Genomic DNA, 19,733 nt, shown 5'->3' with positions numbered 1-19,733 from the left:
TGAATGAAGGAAGGACTGGCCCTCTTTCCAGCCTCTAGTCATGTTCTTTCTCATATATATATAACTGGGTTTGGATGACACGATAAACCATGATGGGTTAAATAAGCCACAGTGGCTTATTTAACCCATCATGGGATATCATGTCATCTGTTGGGAATTTTTAAATCCATATGGCTTATTTCGCCGAAGTAACCCACTCTCATAACCCACGGTCTGCAGTGGGGATTATTTAACCCGCTGTGGGTTAAAGTGTCATCTGTTGGGCACCGTGAGTTATCTTGCTCGCCTACAGATGTGTGTGGCAAGAGTGGTTCAGATCACTGCCGTCGCTCTGTTTCACAAGGGAGTTCTCTGTGAAATGGAAACTCCCTGACAGTTTGCTGGGATGGGGCGAAAAGTGAGCATGTTTTTCTCCTATTCCCCCATTTCCCCCCATTCCGCAATTATCTCTGTTTCTCTTTTTTTTTTCTTTGCACTTGTGCGCATTTTCGCAATTGTGGTATTGGGAAGATGTTAAAGCCTCTATGCCAGTAATGTCTATGTGGAGAAATGCCCAATTCCACTTTAGTGAGAAAGCGCTCTTGTGCTTTAGCGAATGAGCAAAAGAGTGTTGCAGCTCTGCATGAGGATTGGTCCCAATCCTGCAAACTCCAAGGTTTTATAGCTACCACTCCCTTTTTGGTGCATATGGGATTTTTGCTCCCTTGTGAGTAATCACGCAGGGTTTTGATTGTGCATTGGGTGCTTCCTGACTCGGGGAGGCTGTCTTGGTGCAACCAGGATTTTCGCTCCTTTGTAAGTCATCTGCGATTTTTGCTCCTTTGTCAATGGGTGAAACAGCGCCACTGCTTGGGTGGAGGACTGCAGCGGGGGAGGGGGAGGGGGGATGACTCCGATTATGCACAGTAGCTTAATAAGCTACACACAGTAGCTTATTAGCCCACTTGTGTGGTGGGGCATCGTGGTTTATTTAAAAATATGTTACAACCGAATGTAGCCTATATCTACCTATATCCACCCTGCTCCCTGCAAAAAATCCTCAGGAGAAAACCTCTCAACAAAGGAAGCAGAAAAAACTGTTTGAAAAATAATTTGCCTTACTATAAAAAACTCTTAATTGATCAATTTTATTTCCAGAACTACTTTGCCTACTGGAGTACATCAAGACAGAACATAAACTATTTTTATATGATACCTGTTATAATACAGGTAAATACATGCTTAACCATCTTAATAATTCTAGACTGCTAGTTTTCAAATTATCTCAAAACAGGACTGATTAGGGATCTACAAAATATATTTGGAATATGGAATATAGATTTCTAAGACCAATTACAGTATTTTTCTGGCCTGAGTGAAAGGTGGGGGAAACCCGTTGCACTAGGAAGTGCCATCGATATTGGACAACTGCTGATTTCCACTAGTGCAGTGCCAACAGCACTAGCAGCAGTGCACCATTCGAGCCTTCCCAGGGTGGCAAATGTGACGAGAGACAGAGGCCAATTCCCCGAGTTGGCCTAGCAGAGAGCAGCTCCCGGTGGAGTGATCTCACTGCCACAACTTTCCATTTTTTATGTAGTGCTGGGCAGAGACAGCTCCTGCAGCTATCAGTCGGGCTGGCTAACTGTGGATGGACAACTTCAAGGCCCCTACTTGCCCTTATCTTTGAAAAGTACATGGACTGGACAGCCCTTCAAAAAGAGCAGGGGTGGGCAACAAATAGCCTGCTTGTGACCCCTGCCACCCCCAAATCCATTAAAAATGTTTTTTGGAAAACAAATCGGCATCCATACTGGCTAGGGAGCACCACAAGGTCAAAATTAGCTTGCAAACAAGCTAATTTGCACTCTTTCGGCACTTTGTAGCCACTAAAGATGCCGTGTTTTAATCATTTTTAAAACGTTTTGGCACCCGGGGTGTGTGTGACCCACTTGGGGGGGGGGGGGGGAGGAATGGCCCGCAATCCCGAAGTTGCCCACCTCTGAAATAGAGGATACCTTCAAGCAGAGGACTGCCTTCTGCAATGTAGGATACATGGCCACCCTTCTCTCAGTGCACATCAACAGTACCTTTTAAATGTTCCACAAATCCACAGAATGAAAGGTGAGATCAGAATTCTACATGCGCTACTTGATTCCAAGTTCAGGAGCTTAAGTCACACACTTCACAGCATGACTGTTGCGTACAAACTAGAAGACCCACAGGATTGCAAAACTTAATGTTACTTGTAATCTGTTATTACAACAAAGGAAGGTGAACGCAATGCAGAAAAGAATCATATTGGTTTATGTAAGCGCCAAGTAAAAACCTAGCTCTGTTAGCAAAGACAAACCCCAGTAAAATGAAAGCCAATGAACATGCAACAAGGGTATATAGTTGCAATTTGCAGAATTAAGTCATTCCATGACTAAGGAGGAAACAAAATGAATTCCAGAACTGGGTCTTCTCTTGGAGTTAAACTGAAATTTTACATTTTCCAGAACCCATAACAGCTTGGAACACTTTCATATGATTATATCTCAGCTTAACAAGCCAAGATAAGAGCATGCTTTTTACCCACATGTGCAGTCTCTTAGTTCCTCCCTTCACATGAGCTGGCAAACTAACCAAGAAATATTTCATTAACTATCGTTTCCCATTTCATTCAAACTAAGACACAATAGGCTGTATCCAATGGTACACTGTCAGGTAAGTCGGTATATGGCACACTGTCAGGTATGTCGGCCTTTCCACTAGCAAAGGGGTGGGCAACCTGTGGCCCTCCAGATGTTTTGGCCTTCAGTTCCCATCACCCTGAGCCAGCATAGCCAATGGGATGATGGGAGGCATAAAGGGAATTGTAGGCAAAAACCACTGAAGGGCCCTAAGTTGCCTACCCCTTTGCTAGTGGAAAGGCGGGGCACCTGATTTTCACTGATCCCCCTCACCTACTGCAGTCACCCAAAAAGCTGCACTGGAGGACATTCAACGAACAGTATGGGATATGGTGTAGAGGGCTGCAATAGGTAGGGGAGTTGGAGAAGACTGGGTGCCCCGTCTTGGGCAAGCAAAAGTGCTTTCCATTAGCGCAAAACCAACACTGGATATAATGCTGTGGTTAACAGCTTTAGAGCAAGCCAGAATATTAACACACAGTTTCAAGCTGTTTTGTATACTGGCTTGTTCCGAAACTGTTAAACATAGTTTCCTGGTTCAAACAAAGCAGGGCACTATAGTTAATAGAAGATTTAATGGAGCAGAAAACTATCAACTGATACTAGTCATGATGGCCATATATTACCTTCCGTGTCAGAGGCAATATGCCTCTCAATGCCAGTTGCTGGGGAACACAAGTGGGAGGGTACAGTTGCACTGATGTCCTGATTATGGGCTTCCCACAGGCATCGGATTGGCCAATGTGGGAACAGAATGCTGGACTGGATAGGCCTTTGGTCTGTTCCAGCGTGGCTCTTCTTAAGTTCTTACCGATTTTAACCAAATAAAGAGTTGTGGCAAGTAAAAGCTCTATGGCTGCAATCCTATACCAACTTACCTGACAGTATACCCCACTGAAGTCAATGGGTCTTACAACTGAGTAGACATGTGTAGGACTGTGCTGTAACTTACTTTTTCTGGACATCCAAAGTCAACATAAGTACATGGTACTGGTGCAGTAGGGCAATCATTATCATAGTGATTAGGCAGCTAAAGGAAGAAAAAATAGGAGATTTTTTAAACACTGTAGTTTGCAGTTGAGGGAGCAAACAGTAACAAACCTAAGAATTAGTAATCGATGGCCGAGTTACGCAAGCCCCTTCGCCACAACAAGGCAGTGATCCATGAAGGGGTATTCTTAAGCACAGGCCACCAATTACTAATTCTTAGGTTTGTATCACTCATATTACAACAGAAATTATCTAATTATAAATTAACAAAGTTATTTTGGAATACAACACTTTATGTTGAGAAAGCCATTTGCTAATTTACAGCAAGTACTATACGTTACTTTATTTAAGATTTTTATGACACCTTTCAGGCAGGCAACAATACAATACCATAGAAAAGGTCTTTAAAGGTGGCAGCCCTATACCCACTTATGGTAGAGCAAGCCTCGCTGAAATCAATGGGGATTTATTTCTGAGTAGATATAGGTAGGATTGTGCAGTAAACATCCTACAATTAACATCTAAAAATAAATTTTTTAAAATAGCAATATTCTGAGCAGAGAAGTCTCAGTACAGCATTAGACAATTTGTTTTGTAAAGTTACTGGCAGTTCCTAAATTATACCCTGCTATTCAGTATTTCTCCTCCTAGAGGGGCTCACAAATGACAACAAACAATTAAAACAATAAAACCAACATATCAATGTAATTTAGAAACATTAAGAGTGCAGAAATAATAGAAAGCACCACAGCAGCTGACTACTAGGTTTGGCCATATCTAGATCATAGTCTTTGTCAGCAGGGCTGGCTCTGCCATGCAGCAGGGTGAAGCAACCTGCTTTAGAAAGCACCTTGTGATGGGCATAGATGAAGGCAGGATTTGCTGTCTGAAAGGTTCAGCAAGGTTTTTTAAAGTGCTGGCCCAACGGGAGGAGCAGACAGGCATTATTTGGCTCAGCTTCAGGCGGCAAAATATCCTGGGCTGGAATTGTTAGCCAGATGCTATAAAGATACAAGAGCTGGCACCAGGTGAACTTGGGGTGAGCATTCCAGGGCAGTCAGTGACAATCAAATATGCTCTTTTCTCTAGTTACTACCTGTCTAATCTCAGAAGGTGGGGCCACTGGAGTAGTCAATATGCTGACAGGTTCATGTGGGTACTTAGTCCCAAGCTGCATACTAAAACCTATTTGGGTCCAGTAAGAATCTTGATCTACGATCAGGGCCAACCAAGTTCCTATGTAAGAGCCATAAGACATACAGACTGGGTTTACATGACACGCTAACCCACACGCAGTAGTGTGGATTGCTGTTGAACCGTGGTTGGTTGTTGAACCACGGGGTTAGCGTGTTGTCTGAACCTAAGACATTTCCGCAGGGTGGCTTGCTAACCATGCAGTGTGGCTCATTAACCATCCTGAACAACCCAACAACAAACCTTGCGTTCTCAAGGTGGCTTGTATGACAAAAACATGCTAACGCACAGTTCAACAAACAACCCCACAGTTCAGCAACAACCCACACTCAACCACTGAGTGTGGGTTAGCACGTTGTGTGAACAGACTCCTCATTGCCGCTTATGTCCACCTAATATTCCATCCACATTCCTATACATACAGTGAAAATGATGTATGTATGAACTAGCAGAACTACAGTGCTATCAGACTGGGGTATGTGTGGGGAGAGGAGAAACAAGAAAGAATCTCTTACCTGTTCTCTGATTAGCACTGTATTACAGTATTCACAGGAGACATTCCCCAAAGGACACACCTCCTCATGAACCTTCATTTTAGTGGGAGAAAAAGTAAATGAGAATTAATTAAAATGAGAGTATGGATAGACCATAAGTATTATTAGATGTACTGCCATCTAGAATGCAGTTCCTCCCTCTCAAGTCCATTTTTTTGCATTAAAAAAAAATAACACTAACCAATCAGCAGTAGGTATCAAACAACAATTCTGAACCCATTTCATAAAAGTGCACTGAAATACTATTTCAAGGAGTGCACATTTTGTTCAGAACACCATACCTTTGTTAAATTTGGCTTAATGGATTTAATCCTTGGTTGGTGTTAAGCAATATTACATCAAGCTACATTTTCTGAGACATCCAAACCACTTGTCAACCATAACAGCACAACATAGTTCCAAAATATATTAAATCAGAGATGGCTAACATACATTCTTGGCCACTAAACAGTGGTCCACAAATGTCTCATCATTTAAGCTTTGTCCTCATGATTGCTCAAATCTATAATAAAAGTGGTGCTATCGAATAGTAAGGACATCATAGTTATGGACCATGTGTCCTCAGGTTAAGCCAGGGTGGTGGTGGTTTTATTATAAAGCCAGAGGAAAGATAACTTTGTAAGAACAACCCACCACTCTTTAAAAGCACTTCAAAATATTTTTCTTACAAATGGAACTGAGTGGAAACTTTTATTACTTTTAAATTCAAATTTTTAATTTAAATGTTTAAACTTGACCAGTAGATCACCAGTTGGAATCTTGAGACAAAATGCATGACAAAAGTGGAAGTTCAAAATTTTAATTAAATGCCTGAAGTTCAGAAGTGAGCCACAATTTAAGCTAAGGGGAAAAAGAAATATTCGCAAGAAGGATTTGGGAGGCATATCCTATTCTATACTTCTTTATTTAAAAAAGGCAAAATAAAAATTTAAGAGATACATGTCTATATGTATGCAAAAATCCAGCTGTTCAGGGGGATGTGAAAATCCAAATCTCTTGGTCAAACCCTTGTGAATATCTTCCTATAGGACAGGGGTCCCCAACCCCCGGGCTGCAAACCGGTACCGGTCCGTGGCCTGTTAGGGACCGGGCCGCAGCAGGGGTGTGGAAACCCCCTTCACCTTGGGTCTGCGGGGGGGGGGAGGCGATCCCCCCCCCCGAATCCTTGCCTGCCCTGGCCAGCTCTGCGTCCGCGGAGCTGGCGGACATCCGGCCACTGGGACGGAAATGGAGAATGCCATTTCCGTCCCAGTGGCCGGAAGTCCGCCAGCGGCCGGCAGCTCCGTGGACTCGGAGTGGAGCCAGCCGGGGGGGGGGGCAGATCGACCCCCCGTGGACCCAAGGTAAGGGGGGTTCCCACACCCCTGCTGCGGCCCGGTCTCCCCCCCCCCGGTCCATGGAAAAATTGTTTTCCACGAAACCGGTCCCTGGTCCCAAAAAGGTTGGGGACTGCTGCTATAGGATATTGTTCTGACAACTGTAAATAGTGACACCATCTCTTATCATAGAAGAAAGCATCTTCTCTTAAATTGAGCAAAACATTATCAATGTATCATTAAAAAGACAAGCTCCACAATCTTGACGAGTTTATGAAGAAAAGCTATATGAATTAAAAACTGAAAAAACAAAAGAGAAATTACAAGAGCAAATTGGCTTCTTACACTTAAAGTACAAAACAATTAACACACAGGAATGAGGCAATCAGGTCACTAATGATCTTTGAAAACAAAGGTCTTGACTCACAAGCAAACTTAATGGCATAGTGCCTTGCATACATAGCTGGCTTATGGTGCATCGAAGTGGAACAACAGAAGGATTTAAAATGCTATAGGACGGGGATAGTAGGGCTCAGATCCCAGAAATCGTTTCTGCTACAATTAGAGAACTCCACTTATAACTCATACACAGGTGGCATATAACACTGATAAAATTAAATCACATCCACAAAGATCTTTCACTACACTGTTGGAGGAGATGTCAAGTTAGAGGCAACTTATTCCATATGTGGTGGATATATGAACAATACACAGCATACTGCTGTTGGCCCTTTAATCTATTTTTGACACAAACAGTTATTGTATAAGGCCCTAATTTTGTTGTTATTAGCGGCAGCACGGATGGAAATAGCTCAGTCTTGCAAAACAAGTTGAGGATATACAGTGGTGGAATATTTTCCAAAATCTGGACAGAAGCTCTGGCTGAAAAATTAACACAGCATAAATAGATTAATCAGAGCAACAATTAAAAAGAACCGGTTCATGGAAATGTGGCTTCCCTTCATAATGTTTGTTAATAAAGGCTCCACTGACCAGCAACCACTAGATAGTCATATAATATCTAGGAAGACTGAAAATTGGAACAGAAACATTACTGGTAACAATAAAAAAATGATGTGTATTTTACAGTCATATCTCATCTCAAAATCTCCTGTATCTAATAGCATATCTGGTGAACAATGTAAGGCAAACTGCAAGTGTTGTGTAATACCGATGTTTTGGTTATATGTTAAATTTTTTATGTACCTTAGAACAAAAATAAAATAAAAACATTTATATTTTTAAAAATACCTCTTTTTCTTCGTAAGGCATACACAAAGCACAGTCTGGACAGGATATCTGTCGCCGAGGGCATTGTCGCTGTATGTGCTCTTGTAGCTGATTCTTCTGGAAAATTCCTTGGCACTGGGGACATTTCTCTGAAGCAAAGCCACAATGTAGCTGATGGTCCTGTAGAGGAGCAGCAACAGAAAGAGGCATCAGAAACCAAACAATGAGTTCTAGTAATGATTTCCCCTATAAATAAGTTAAACAAACAGACTTCTATGCAGATTGAAATATACACTGAAGTCAACGGTAGCCCATTTGAGATAAGCGTCGTTATTGCTTTGGTACTTGTCAATTTTTCCTGCAGCTTGGAGGCGCAAAAACAGAAGAAGTGCAAAACGATGGCTTAAGTGAGTAATTTTCTCAAGACAGGCTCATAAACAGCCACTTGGCCAGTTGCCTGTGATGAGAACAATCTCTTGCGAGTGACCAAACTTGGAAGCATCCCCTTTCAGGCCACTAGGCCACAAACAAGGTTAACAGGATTAAGCGGGCAAGCAGACTCGCAGCATTTCTATACTTATTTGCAAAGCTGCATTAGGCTCTGAAGAATCTAATTCAGTGGCATTTTGCAGTGTGAGGTGGCTGCTGCAGGCAGCTGATCTTGGATTTATTTATTTATATCATTTCTATACTGCCCAATAGCCGAAGCTTTCTTAGATGTCATGAAAAGGTATCTAGCTGTCAATTATTTATTACTAATGTATTCTTACTGCCAGGGAGGGGGAGAGGCACTTGTGGGATTTTCTGCCCTAGGTCCAAAAATAATTTGACCAGCTCTGGTACTATGCACTTTGACTTGAAGTTTGTGTGCCATTTGCTGCTGTGCCTTGGGCAGCAAAGTATTTTAGGTTGCCACTGCAGATGGCACTCCTTACTTGGTTAAGGCAGTTCAAAATTCCTAAGTGGCAAAATTGCCAAAAATTACTCTATCGGCACTGAACATCAAACATTTTACTGTTTATGCTGTTGTGGGAAAGGGAGAATTTTTTTTTTTAAAATTCTGGATGTCTAGGATTTGTCCATCACTGCCTCTAGTCCTATATGCCAAGGGCTGCCTCAAAAGTCACAGATGCCTTACATGGAAAATACTTCTATGTTGGAAACACAGACAACAGGAGATTCTTAGCATTCATACAGACGATGATTACATGCAGTTTTCACACTGTTTCCTCAGTGAAAGTGTTTTAGGAACACTGTCACATTTGGAGTGGCCCATAGATCTGCTTATTTCATATTAAGAGAAACAGACTTTACCAAAACAATAAACTTAAAATGCAGCAAACAAGCTTAGCACATCCTATGCAATACAAAAAGGAGCAGAGCCTTCATAATCTCTCAAACCCTCTTTGCTGCTTTATTCTGATGTTACTATAGATTTGATCCAATGGCACTTGGGGCCCAATACAAATGACTACAATGCCAAAGTAGGGAGTGGGTATGTGGTGTTGCCATTTCTAAAAAAGCTTGCACAGGGTCCTATGCTTTGCTGACACTGCTCAGAAGAGCATAGAATTGGACTGCAATTCTGAAAAAAAAAAATCCTTAAAGTGCCCACCTCTAAATGCCTTAGTTCCATCTTCTGATTACAGCCCTTGTTCGGACATTTCACCATCAGTGAGAGGATTTCCCGTTTTGCAAAGTTGTCAGGAAAGAGTTGATTTTCTAGTAAAATTTCATTGTCTACTGGACATTTCTGCCCAGCATCTCTGTCGAAAAAAAGAAATGTGTGTATCTTTTAACATCAATTCTACTTGCAGTTATCATATTCTTGGACTGTAGTAAGATGCTTTATGCATAAGAAGACACCTGGCTTTGATGTAAAAGATGTCTTGTATGATCAGGAAGGCATTTCTGCTCGTGCAGGGCAGCTCCCAAATTCTGCCAATGCCCTCTGTCCTGCTGCAGCTCCCCATGTCCATCCCACATCATTCCAGAGAGTACAGGGAGTGGCTTTTGGGGGTGGGGGCCCTTGCATGAGTGAAGTCCTGCTCATATTTCTCTGGATGCGGCCCACTTGAGTGCATCTATGGTCAAGACAGCATATCCCAACACCCCATTCACAAGTTGGACCACGTATGCTAAACATGGTACAACTTGTGAATGGGTGTTGGAATATTGGAGCGTTGGGACATTGTATAGTGTGGTCAACTGCATCTGGAATATCAGTCAGGGGAAAAACTCTCTCATGGACAAGGTGCCCCTCCCATCTCCAATAATAATTATCTTTCATCACTTCCTCAACTGAAATGGACACAGTGATAAGGACAGAGCTGATGGACAAAGAAGAACTTGGGGCTGGGTACTGCACATCCACAAATTTGAGCTATTCAGATCAGAATTTTCTACACATACAAGTTTCTAGTACAGTTGGATGAAGTTGAATGGCTTGGATAACACTTCAGATACTGGTCTATACTCAATGTTACCTATAGCATTACAGACAATATATGTGAAATAAATATTGATATATTAGGATGCTAATCAATTATGAAGACAAAATTACTTTTAAAGGTCTTTACATTTAGGCTGGGGCAGATCCCCAGTCTAAATGTACAAACTCCTGAATCAGGGGTAATTTCTTTTTTAAAAATAATTAGAAATGGCTCAGCTCAGGCTGAGCTGGCCAATCAGAGTAAACCCCTTCCTTGCACAAGGGAGGGGATCTACTGGGCGATGGTATGGTCTCCTAGAGTGCATTGTTGGCTGGCTCATTGGCTGAGCCAAGCCAGTCAATGAAACACTTGCAAAAAAACGAGAAGGAAGGAAGGGGAGTGAGTGAGTTGCTTGCTATTTTACTATTTTGAGGAGCCAGCCCAGTCCAATGTATGTAAAATTGTTTTAATGGGCTATGTAATGCAAGTGCTAGTCTGGAGAAATCATAAACGGGCTTATGATGCAGTTGTTAGTCTGGAGGAATCATGAACTGGTTTATAATGCAGTTGTTAGTCTGAAGAAATCATAAACGGGTTTATAATGCATTTGCACCATGTTACGTCTTTAAAAATCCTTGTACTGGCCGGCTGGCCAATTTTTATATCTTTAAAAGCAAATCTCTCTCCTTCATTGGCCCTGCCTCTGTGATTCCTTGGCTCCGCCTCTACTGACCTCCTTTCTGCCCTACCAGTCGGATTGGCCACTAGCTGCCACTGCATTTAGGTTTTAGTCTACAAAATTTACAGATACATTTGGACAGGATGAAATAATGGTCTGTTTTTCAGCCGAAGGGGAAAAAGGAAGCTTACATTCAAAATTCAATCAGTCAGCACCTGTTTACAGCTTTACCAGTTTTGAACCTCAAGAGGAACTTGTTAAAATAGCTTTAGTTTTTTTTAATGGAATAGAGACTATGACTCAGGAGCCTACTACTTAAGTGGAAAAATAAAATAGTTGAGAACAATCTCAGTTCACAACAAAATCTGTTACAAATATCCGGCTTGTAATAAAGCTGAAGTAGCTGTTGGACCACAATTCCACAATAGCAACCAAACTTCCAGTTCCAAAATGCACACTTTAACTTAAATTGCATTTGTAGTCTACATGAAAATATTCAAGTTTCCGCTTTAATAAAGAGATTGGTACTGCTTATTAAACTGAAACATGAAATATTCCAGCTTTATTATTTTTTAAAAAAAATCAGATCCATGGAAAGCGTGCATTTGTTTTTACACTAAGTAACATGCCTTGTCATTATGATGAACAGGGTATATGCACATGCAGTATAATTTATTGCAAAGTCACTCCCAAGTGTTGTGCATTGTTTTTACCTACAGGACTGAGTGGCAGCCATTTCTGTTATATGCAAGGAAGTGAAAAGATATATCATTTGGTTGGGGTAAATTTGCTCAGGGGCAGATTTTACCTCCTCTCATAAATGTTACAGATTGCAACCAGCTGAATGGAAGGAATGCTCATGGACTTCAATGGGAACCGTTAAAAACGGAAGCTACCCGCATCTGTGTAGATCAGCTGAAGCTGGAGTGTGACAGACTCCTGTGCCTGTTTCGTATACATGTGACAATGAAGGAGAGAAAGGATACAGAATTGGTGTCTTTGCACTCCTACCTATTAACTACTGATATTTAATGTGTTTAAAAATTCACAAAATATGTGTCAGAGGATCTTTCTATAACTCATTAAAATATGAAGAACCTGTTTAAGTCAAAGGAATAATATTTGCAACAATCAGAAATAGTATTTTCGTTGATTATTCCAACTCCTTGCAAATACAACTTTAGGTCTTTTCAGCACTGTGGTGTTTGGGCATCTCTGATGGATGTATTGGCTTACTGCCATCAAAAACGACTTTGGATATTGTGCCAGTGCTGTGAGCACAAACTGCTGTGTGAGAATTTTTAACCTGAGGGGTGGGCTATAAATCTATTAAATAAAACTTTTCAAAAATGTGTATACTGGGCCCAAATAATCCCACTGCTCTAGTCTGCTGCTATAGCCCTGTCTATTTGATATTGTCCTTTTGTCACAGTCTGATTGATGTTAAAAACAACACTGGCATCACCTTAGGAAAAGTAGTAGCTATAGCCAATATGCTGTTATGTTAGCTGAAGGCACTTCAGAATTCCAGAGAAAAAATCTAGTTCTTTAATTAAAAATTGATAAATTAATCTTTTGGATGGGTAGTGTAGCTTCTAGTGATCAACTAGGAATTTAGTTTATTTATTATTTGCCAGCACATAATTTAAAAGAGAGAACCCAACCAACCCCCATTCACACACAAACACACACACATAGAGATACACAAACACAACAAAGAACTGTGTTATATTAGACAGCCAAGGAAATTAATTGGAAGAAGCCAATTTTTGACTTCTCTTATTGATTATAAAAATTGATTGTGGTGGCTAAGGTAACAAGGCTTTCAAAGCAGACTGCTTGGAGTTCTAGTGCAAGATTCACAGTTGATACCTTTGTCTTTGTTCACAGGAAGACAGTTTAGTTTTAACTTTTAGAAGTGCACAAATGAAATCTTTGGCAGAGCCATCAGTGAAAGACATGCTGGGCCTGTTTGCATGACAGCCAATGTTGGTTATTTAACCAAGTGTGAGGGTGTGGTGTGTGCGGCTGCCATCTTGCATATCCAAGCCCCGCTTGGGGGTTGTTGTGTCATGCAAACCTGGCTAGCATGGGTTACGTGAGGATTAAACAACCTTTGCATAACCCATGGTCTGGTTTAGGGTTACACAAGGGTTGTTTAACCCTCACATAGCCCACGCTTGCTGGATTCACATGACACGACAACCCCCGAGCGAGGGCTGGATATGCAAAGTGGTGACCATGGGTGCCATGGCTCATTGTGTGTTAAATAACTCATGATGAGCTGTGCTCTACAAACCAAGTTATGTTACTGCCACCTGAACAACCTGATTAATCCACAGACCTTACACTACATGGGAAGTTCTGCCTGAAATCCTATGCTTATGGGAAGTTTCCTCCTCCTTACAACTGCAGTCCATTTGCTGTGCCCAAAGTGGTATTTGTAGTATGCATAGAACCAACAGATCAACTTATAGCTTGGAGATAGGTTACGAACTCAGTTACTTTGAGCAGTGCTAGCAAGTACACATGATCATCAACCCAGCATCTCGGAAACCTTCCCATTAGTGCAAGACTGAGCATTATAATTTGCTCTTAGTTGCAGTTAATGACATTTGCCACTATCGGAACTGTGCCACCCTTGATCAATTTTCTGACAAACCATCCTTTACCTTATGGATTTGACAATACAAGCTCTGCAGAAACGGTGTCCACATGTGGTCTGCACTGCTTCCCGTAGAGCCATTAAACAGATAGGGCATTCATATTTACTTTCCAATGGTGGGTCAAACTCCACATCATAGCCCTGGATTTCCTCCATGAAAGAGTTTGAAAGTGTTCCACCAGTGCCATTGCTGACACTGGCGTTGATGCTCTCCTCTTTGGCTCCAGCGCTGCAAGCACTGGCCATGGCTGCACAGCAGCCGCTATCTTGGGTGCTGGTTTCAAAGCTGCTGTTACTATGTAGTAGACTCATAGTAATTTGTAGGGTGCCAGAGGGTAACCTGAGGGAAAGAAAGAGAAAGAATTAACTCCAAGGACTACATTTCCAGCATCATACTTCATCACTATGTTGTGACACTGCTATGCCTACGTTGAGGGCACTACTTTACACCAGTCCAAGACCTGGTGGGAAGTATTTACTTCCCACTGATTTCAACAGTGTAGAATTTGTTTTAAAAAGTAATCACCCCCACATTGACAACCATCTCCCGCATGTTGCCACAACAGAGCACAGGATATGCTGTGATGCAACACAGTACATCAGTCCTAGTATATAAGCTCCACAGAAGGAGACTAAACTCAGATGGTGCATGTGACATGGGGCTCTCTCTGTGGACTCATGTCACGCACACTTATTGCTCCAGACGGGGAAACTTTGCACACAAGGGAGCGCTTGCTGCGCAAAAAAGCCTGTTTCACCTTTCTATTCTTTTTTTTGAAAATAAAATATTAGTTTTTTGAAGAATCCAAACAAAATCCAACCCAAATATATAGTTGTCAGTAATTGCCAGAGGAATTCTGCACAAAGGTACTGTGCACAGGTTAGAACATGCCCCCACCTTAATGAGCTTCCACCATACATTTAAAAACGCAGACGATACCACCCTAATGGCGGAAAGCAAAGAGGATCTAAAGAGCCTCTTGTTGAGGGTGAAAGTAGAGAGTGCAAAAGCTGGTTTGAAACTCAACATTAACAAAACGAAGATCATGGCATCTGGCCCCATCCCTTCCTGGCATATAGAAGGGGAAGAAATGGAAGTAGTGACAGATTTTATTTTCTTGGGCTCCAAGATCACTGCAGACAGTGACTGTAGCCATGAAATTAAAAGACGCTTGCTCCTTGGGAGGAAAGCTATGGCAAACCTAGACAGCACAGTAAGAAGCAGAGACATCACCTTGCCGACAAAGGTCCGTCTAATCAAAGCTATGGTTTTCCCAGTAGTAACGTGTGGCTGTGATATCTGGACTATAAGGAAGGCTGAGCGCCGAAGAATCGATGCTTTCGAACTGTGGTGCTGGAGAAGACTCTTACGAGTCCCCTGGACTGCAAGGAGGTCAAATCAGTCAATCCTAAAGGAAATCAGCCCTGAGTGCTCATTGGAAGGACAGATGCTGAAGCTGAAATATTTTGGCCACCTAATGCGAAGAGAAAACTCCCTGGAAAAGACCCTGATGCTGGGAAAGGTTGAAGGCAAAAGGAGATGGGGACGGCAGAGGATGAGATGGCTAGATAGCATCACCGATGCAATGAATATGGACTGGAGTACACTCTGGGAGAGAGCGCAGGACAGGAAGGCCTGGCGTGCTGTGGTCCATGGGGTCACAAAGAGTCGGACACGACTGAACGACTGAACAACAAGAAGGGTAATTTTAGAAATATGTTTTAATGTAAAATTTTATTGTTTTAAAACTGTTTGTATTGATGTACATCGCCCAGAGTGGCCGGGTGACCGGCCAGATGGGCGATTTAGAAATTTAATAAATAAATAAACATAAACGTTCACAAATCATACTGCACAGGGATACAAAGGAGGCATGATGTTAGGAAAGTAAGCAGTAAGGTTTGCTTTTGAGGTGTATTTGGACAGATACAGCCCACAAATGTAAAAAGTTGCTTGATAAAGTTTAAGTGAACAGCACTTTGAATACATTTTGCTTGTAAGGCAGTGGCCAACCAGTGGTTGGCCAGTGGCTGATTGGCCACTGTGTGAACAGAATGCTGGACCAGATGGACCCTTGGTCTGATCCAGCATGGCTCTTCTTAGGTTCTTATTATTCACTAGAAGTCCCTCAGTTTCACTGCTTTACTTTTGCCAGCCTCACAGTTGATATTTACTGTGATAGGACTTCTGGTAGGAGCCATGTTGTTCTGGCAGTGCGGAGCTCCGCAGGTTGCTTATCTCAAACAGCTATGAATAGGTTGAGAAACCTTTTAAAATCCCCCTGCATAAGCAGGGCGACAATATGCAGCCTTGTCGTACTGCTTTCCCAATTTTGAACCACTCGGTTGTTCCATGTCTGGTTCTTACTGTTGCTTCTTGACCCTCGTACAGGTTTCTCAGGAGAAAGGTAAGGTGGTCTGGTACTCCCACCTCTTTAAGAATTTACCACAGTTTGTTGTGATCCACACAATCAAAGGCTTTAGCATAGTCAATGAAGCAGAAATAGACGTTTTTCTGGAATTCTCTTGCTTTCTCCATGATCCAGTGAATGTTGGCGATTTGATCTCTAGTTCCTCTGCCTCTTTGGAACGCAGCTTGTACTTCCGGTAGTTCTCGGTTCATATATTGCTGAAGGCTAGCTTGTAGGATTTTGAGCATAACCTTGTTGGCATGTGAAATTAGTGCAATTGTACGGTAGTTTGAACACTCTTTGGCATTGCCCTTCTTTGGGATTGGAATGTAAACTGAGCTTTTCCAGTCTTGTGGCCACTATTGAGTGTTCCAAATTTGTTGGCATATTGAATGCAGCACTTTAACAGCATCATCTTTTAGGATCTTAAATAGCTCAGCTGGAATACTGTCATCACCGCTAGCTTTGTTGTTACTAATGCTTCCTAAGGCCCACTTGACTTCGCTCTCTAGGATGTCCAGCTCAAGTTCAGTGACCGCACTATCATGGTTATCAGGGACATTAAATCTTTCCTGTATAGTTCTTCTGTGTATTCTTGCCACCTCTTCTTAATCTCATCTGCTTCTGTTAGGTCCCTGCCTTCTTTGTCCTTTATCATGCCCGTCTTTGCACAAAATGTTCCCTTGAGATCTCCAATTTTCTTGAAGAGATCTCTAGTCTTTCCCATTCTGTTGTTTTCCTCGATTTCTTTGCATTGTTCATTTAAGAAGGCCTTCTTGTCTCACCTTGCTATTCTCTGGAACTCTGCATTCAGTTGGATATATCTTCCCCCTTCTCCCTTGCTTTTCACTTCCCTTCTTTCCTCAGCTACTTGTAAAGCCTCCTCAGACAGCCACTTGGCTTCCTTGCATTTCGTTTTCTTTGGGATGGATTGAGTTGCTGCCTCCTGAACAATGTTATAAATCTCCATCCATAGTTCCTCAGGCACTCTGTCTATCAGGTCTAATCCCTTAAATCTATTCGTCACCTCCACTGTGTATTCATGAGGGATATGATTTAGGTCATAACGGAATGGTTTAGTGGTTTTCCCTACGTTCTTCAATTTAAGCCAAAATTTTGCAAGAAGCAGCTCATGATCTGAGCCACAGTCAGCTCCAGGTCTTGTTTTGACTGACTGTATGGAGCTTCTCCATCTTTGGCTGCAAAGGACATAATCAATCTGATTTCGATATTGACCATCTGGTGATGTCCATGTGTAGAGTCGCCTCTTGTGCTGTTGGAAAAGAGTGTTTGCTATGATCAGCGTGTTCTCTTGGCAAAACTCTATTAGCCTTTGTCCTGCTTCATTTTGTACACCAAGGCCATGCTTGCCTGTTATCCCAGTTATTACTTGACTTCCTACTTTGGCATTCCAATCCCCTATGATGAAGAGGACATCTTTTTTTGGTGTTAGTTCTAGAAGGTGTTGTAGGTCTTCACTGAACCGATCAACCTCAGCTTCTTTGGCCTCAGTAGTTGGGGCATAGACTTGAATTACTGTGATGTTGAATGGTTTGCTTTGGATTCGTACTGAGATCATTCTATCGTTTTTGAGATTGTACCCCAGTACTGCTTTTCCCACCCTTTTATTGACGATGAGTGCTACTCCATTTCTTCTAAGGGATTCTTGCCCACAGTAGTAGATATGATGGTCACCTGAATTAAATTTGCCCATGCTTGTCTATTTTAGTTTGCTGATTCCCAAGATGTCGATGTTCAGTCTTGCCATCTCATGTTTGACCACCTCCAGCTTACCTTGATTCATTGATCTGACATTCCAGGTTCCTAAACAATATTGTTCTTTACAGCATCGGATTTTCTTTTCACCACCAGACACATCCACAGCTGAGTGTCCTTTCGGCTTTGGCCCAGCCGCTTCACTCTTTCTGGCGCTACTTGGAAATACCCTCTGCTCTTCCCCAGTAGTATATTGGACACCTTCCAACCTGAGGGGCTCATCTTCCGGCGTCATCTCTTTTAGCCTTGTGATACGTTCCATGGGGTTTTCTTGGCAAGAATACTGGAGTGGGTTGCCATTTCCTTCTCCAGTGGACCACAGAAGGCAATTCACCAAAGCGAGAAGTTTGGCCAAGGAAAATAACGTGCAATATTACATTAAATATTCTGTTACATTTTGCATTCTTTTTGAAGGCCATATGAAAAAGTTTTTAAATACTGACGCGGCCGAATCATTTCTCACTGATGTTAACATTAAAACAAGGTAGCCAACTTTCTCAGCCTCCAGAGTTGGAATTTAGCCATTTCTACTGCTCCTCTGAAGTCTTGTTTGGGGTTTAGCTGATAGGATGTCTGGGAAGTTTGCCAGATTAAATGTTTGTATATTTCTGTTCTCTTTTTCATTTGTGTGTGATACTATATAAATACCTGTTGGAAATATATTTTTAGATTTTTTTTAATCTCGCCTGATTAAAGGCAGCCGCCGGCGAGATCACATCACTCCAGTGCTGAAGGAGTTGCACTGGTTACCAGTTGTTTTCCGGGCCAAATTCAAGGTGTTGGTTTTGACCTTTAAAACCCTATATGGTTCTGGCCCAGCCTATCTTAAGGAGCGCCTCCAGCAGCACCAGACAGGCCGCTTAACAAGATCAGCCTAGGATGGCCTTCTGTCTGTCCCATCAGTCAGGACAGCTAGACGGGTGGGGACGAGGGAGAGGGCCTTTTCTGTGGTGGCCCCCACTCTGTGGAACTCCCTCCCTAGGGAACTCCGTCATGCCCCCTCTTTAATGAGCTTCCGTCGTGCATTAAAAATGTGGTTGTTCAGGCAGGCATTTGGGGTGGGTTAGGGTATTTTAGGAAATGTTTTTATCGTAGAATTTTATTGTTTTAAACTGTTTTATTGTATGTTGTACATCGCCCAGAGTGGCTGGGTGACCAGCCAGATGGGCGATTAATAAATTTAATAATAAATAAATAAAATATGATATTACTTAAAATAAATGGTTTGTTTTTACTTTTTACCCTTCTCTTAAAATTTCTTTTTCTTCTTCTTTTCTAATTATCATTAATATTAGTATTACTATCATTATTATGGGATTATGATTATGATTATTTTTTGTTGGTTAAAAGTTTAATGTTTACTAATATGTGTCAATGGAATGGTAATATATGGTTAATGGAAATGGATTGTGTGCTTCCGTTTATTTGCTATAAGGCTGAGGTTATACCATTGAAAGACAAGGCTCACCGTTTATAGAGCAGCGAAGTTTTAATAATACCTGCAATGTCTGGAAGAGTGCTGTATAGGTATAATTGCAATTGGACTTATATTTGGATATTTGGTTTGCTTTCATTGAAGCGTAGACATAATCTTTTTTTCCCTCTCTCTCTTTGTCTCCTTCTTTTGCTTTCCTCCTTCCCCCTCCCTTTTTTCTTCCCAAATACTGTAATGTTCAAAACTGAAGATTTTGACTGTGCTGTTGGTATTGTTTATTTCACTTATAAAAATAAAATAAATATAGATTAAAAAAAAAGATATTTACTGTGACAGAATTCCTCCCTAGCATAGACTTCTAATTATTTGATAAGAACTTTGGCTGCCTACCAGTGAA

The 19,733-nt window shown here is 41.7% G+C and overlaps 1 protein-coding gene across 1 annotated transcript in view; it reads right to left on the bottom strand.

Moving 5' to 3' along the window:
- TRAF6 (TNF receptor associated factor 6) overlaps positions 1-19,733 on the bottom strand; it is a 39,245-nt gene that overhangs the window by 6,079 nt on the left and 13,433 nt on the right. The window contains exons 2-6 of the mRNA XM_084851091.1: positions 13,722-14,054; positions 9,554-9,704; positions 7,960-8,118; positions 5,354-5,425; positions 3,607-3,684 (exon numbers count right to left, since the gene is read on the bottom strand). Coding sequence (XP_084707217.1) covers positions 3,607-3,684; positions 5,354-5,425; positions 7,960-8,118; positions 9,554-9,704; positions 13,722-14,026 — 765 coding nt within the window. The 5' untranslated portion in view covers positions 14,027-14,054. The remainder of the gene's footprint in view (positions 1-3,606; positions 3,685-5,353; positions 5,426-7,959; positions 8,119-9,553; positions 9,705-13,721; positions 14,055-19,733) is intronic.

The sequence above is a fragment of the Heloderma suspectum genome, chromosome 1 (genome assembly GCF_057233095.1).
Source record: "Heloderma suspectum isolate Gila_16-S chromosome 1, 16-S_ref, whole genome shotgun sequence".
Lineage (NCBI taxonomy): Eukaryota > Metazoa > Chordata > Lepidosauria > Squamata > Helodermatidae > Heloderma > Heloderma suspectum.
This window is presented reverse-complemented; position numbering and strand designations above follow the sequence as displayed.